General features: G+C 30.3%; 1 protein-coding gene across 2 annotated transcripts in view; it reads left to right on the top strand.

The window, feature by feature from the left end:
- The first annotated feature begins 2,593 nt into the window (after window positions 1-2,593).
- The window catches only part of LOC148620271 (GPI inositol-deacylase-like), an 81,952-nt gene continuing 80,829 nt past the window's right edge, over window positions 2,594-3,716 (top strand). Inside the window, exon 1 of one of the 2 annotated variants that reach the window (XM_088581025.1) lies at window positions 2,594-2,830. In XM_088581025.1, the coding sequence (XP_088437151.1) occupies window positions 2,696-2,830 (135 nt within the window). In that variant the 5' untranslated portion in view covers window positions 2,594-2,695. The remainder of the gene's footprint in view (window positions 2,831-3,716) is intronic. The other variant, XM_088581026.1, reaches the window with a different exon arrangement.

Below are 3,716 nucleotides of genomic sequence, written 5' to 3'. Positions count from 1 at the left end.
ATGATGAGGGGATTTGGGAAGGGTCTAAACTATGTAACCCGTATCCGTACCCATACCAACTTTTCCCCGTATTTTGCTAAAATATTCATTTTTACGGTATGTTAAGAACTGAAAATTGCTAAATGTGGAAAAATCCGTTTCAATTCAATTCTAGTCAAGAAAATGATGTATATTTTTCTAATATTTCTTGGTTGATCGGTTTACTGAATTCAAAGGTATAAAATGTGTAACCGGAAGTTACCGTACCAAATTAATTATTGTCGCTTTCTCAAACTATTACGTTTTTTTCTGAAATTATTACTAGGTAAAAACTTCATCTGAAGACTTTGGATGAAGTTTTGAAAGATTTGATATTGATTAGAAAAAGAAGTGATTGAGTTTGAATTCCTTACCGTACCTAGCATCAATCCCCGTTCCAGCTGATAATGGATACGATTTTATCCACAATGAAATCGGCATTTGTCTTAAGTTGTCAAATCGGCACTATATCGATATAGGGAAATTAATTTTAACCCTTAACTCTTTGTTTATGGCTAATATACTTATAGGTTATTTATCATTCTAGCACCAGTGTTACAGGTCTATGGCATTGGTGTATTCGTATGTGAAATTAAACGGAAACATTCTTTTTTGTGTAAAATTAATTATGCTTAGTTTGCAACAGCCAGGGATTTTATGTTACAGGGAATGGACAAAACACATCTATAAGCTATCGTAGGGAGTGTATATAAAGTTCCTGATCGTACAGACCTGCGAGACTCGTGAGAGTAGTCAAGGACATTTAAAAAAAAACCCTTAGTAGCAGACGTTGGACATAAGTATTCGTACGACGTCGTCATTGGCAGCGAAATGGTGGACACTGCTGTTCATTCAGGGTGGTCTATTTTAACTTTTCAAGTTCGATTTGTAAATCGCGATATTTTATGTTTTTTATTTCATTAAAGATCCCACATGAGGCATGTTACTACAATTTTATAACAAATTAAACAGATTGTGTGAACATATTTACTATAGGATAGAAAGATGCACATAATACACAAACAAGCATAGAGACATGTATAATGTATAATACATGTATGCATGACAATCCAAAGTGGACAAAAGTCAATATTTTGTAATATTCTAAAATATTTTTTTAATATTAGAAATTCATTTCGTAATATAACAAAAATATTTTTTCTAATATTACAAATTCCTCAATATATTAAATATCACACATTTTGTAATATTAAAAAATTATTTTGTAATATTAGAAAATAAATTTCAAATATTAAAAAATTATAATAATAGGGAATATTGAACTATTTCTTACGACGACGAAACATTATTTCACATTCTTCTCGGTCGTGAGCCTATTTTTAGTTTCGAAAAAGATGATCATACATACTTTGTTCAACTATGCCACTCACATGTTGCACAATGTGTGGCCAAAATTGGTCGATCGACAAAACTGATGCTTTAATAATGCACGACGTGTCATGACAGAATCATTAATTTGAGTAAATTTTATAACTTCCTTTTGAGATTGCATTTTATATAGAATGTGTGATATATATGTATACTTAGTTATTACATTGTAATTGTGTTTTGTGCTTCTCTCCTTTAGTTTAGTGTCGCTTAAATATAATGTTTCTTTGTATAATCTCATTTATGAATGAATGAATGAATGAATGAATGAATATTAGAAATTCAATTGAATTTTTAATATTGGAAATGGGTTTTGTGATGTTAGAAGTCAAATTTGTAATATTAAAAAATGAATTTGTAACAATAAAATAATCATTTTTAATATATTAGAAAACGCCCATTTTTCTCCACTTTGGCTTGCCATATACATGTAAATGACAGGAGGTACAAAATGACATTTCAGAAATATTTAATGACAATTTTGCAATATTTAACAATACCAGTAAGTGCGAATGAATCAGATGAATTTACGAGTTCATGAAATTTAAAAGTATTTGGATTTACATAAAAAATTCTAGTCAAATATTATTGAAGAAAGGACATTTGAATAATTAGTGAAACTCATCACCAAGTTCGTTACTATTGCATAGATTACAATTCCTCTTATACATATATCAATATTAGAATCTAGAATTGTCAATTTTCCTTTCATCTGTGGCAACATCCCTTCAGCACCTGCGTATAAAGTTTTCATATCACAACTTATACGTTATGCCAGAGCTTGCCGTAACTACGCAGACTTTTTGTATGGCGATACACTTCTTACAATTAGGCTTCTGGAACAGGGTTATGTTGCCACAAGATTGAAGTCATCACCACAGAAGTTTTATGATCGTCATAATGAACTCGTGGATCCTTATGGTGTATTATCATCTGAGGGCATCCCTTATAGCAAACGATTACGGTATATTCAGTTCTGTTTTTTTTAAATTGAAGGTTGAAGATTCATGTTAACATTTATTTTACTCAATACTCGACGCTTCATCAAAATGAATCTCCATGCAGGTTTCATTCCCTGGTACAGTGAAAAGTTGGTTATAGGTCACTAAACTACATCGTTTCACAGGCCTGTTCAAGTTGTCTGCTTAAATGTATTTTGAACGAGTGGTTTGATCTTGTATTTCTTCAAACGTTTATGTGAACTTTCAAAATTATTCTTTCGGAAATTCCCGCGTTTTTGCTTTGTACACTTCCGTAAACGATTTTGTCCGATACAGTTCTACGAAAAATGATTTCGCCGGGTAAACTTTTAATTTCTCTGGCATGTGTTGGGATGATAGTTTATGGTATTTTAGACTATGTGACTAATTACGAACAGAATAATTGCCTGATGACTTACATGTTTGAGATGCCTGAATATATAGTAAGATTTCACTTTTTTTGCTGAAGAAATTCCACATTTTGACACCGGTTTACCCAATGATTTTTATAGTGACTGATTAAGTCTACTGTAATAACCCTTGATTCATCACAAGTAATGTATGTTGACATGGTGTTGGAATAATTTTCTTTATTTACAGCCAAAATCTATTGATAGCAATCATTTAATATATGGAGTTATAGGAGAGTTCGCCAATCTCATTAGTGATGTCATATTCACTAATTTGCATATCATTAAATGTCAAAGTAGTTGGCAAATAAACAAATGAATATACAATTGAAAAGTTCATTATTAGAATCCCAATTTTCAAAACTTTATAACTTTGTTACTTTATATCCAATTTTGGTTCTGTGAAATGTTGCATATAGATAAAATAATTCATATTTTGTATGTGGATTTATAAATCTTTTACTTGAAAAATAAACTTGTAATGATATTTATTTGTAAACCTCTATTTTCATATAAAATTACAAATAAAATCTTGTGCACATAAAGTCTAATTACTGAATATTTATTTAAAAATTCAAATGGATAAAAAGAATTTTATTTGCAATTTTGGGAACCAAAAGAATTTTTCAATTATCTTAAAAAATGAAAAAAGTTATGTTGATTTAAAGTTGATGCCCCATCCGTGCTCCCAGTTTTTAGTGGAGTCCCAGTTGCTCCTTTGCTTTCTTTTACTTTGTATGTATGATTTTAATTACTTTATGTTTTTTGTTGTGTATGTCTGTTTTCCATGTTTGGTCTTTGTCCCTGGATTACATTCTTTTGATTACTGCTATAACCTTGGTCCCTTGATTACTCTTTCAGCATGATGAGATATGTCTGTTGTTAAATTTTAGTTTTAATCCATTAAACTATATTGGAG

Source organism: Perna viridis, chromosome 4 (genome assembly GCF_037379345.1).
Source record: "Perna viridis isolate PV_CMFRI_1.1 ecotype Kerala chromosome 4, ASM3737934v1, whole genome shotgun sequence".
Taxonomy (NCBI): Eukaryota; Metazoa; Mollusca; class Bivalvia; order Mytilida; family Mytilidae; genus Perna; species Perna viridis.
This window is presented reverse-complemented; position numbering and strand designations above follow the sequence as displayed.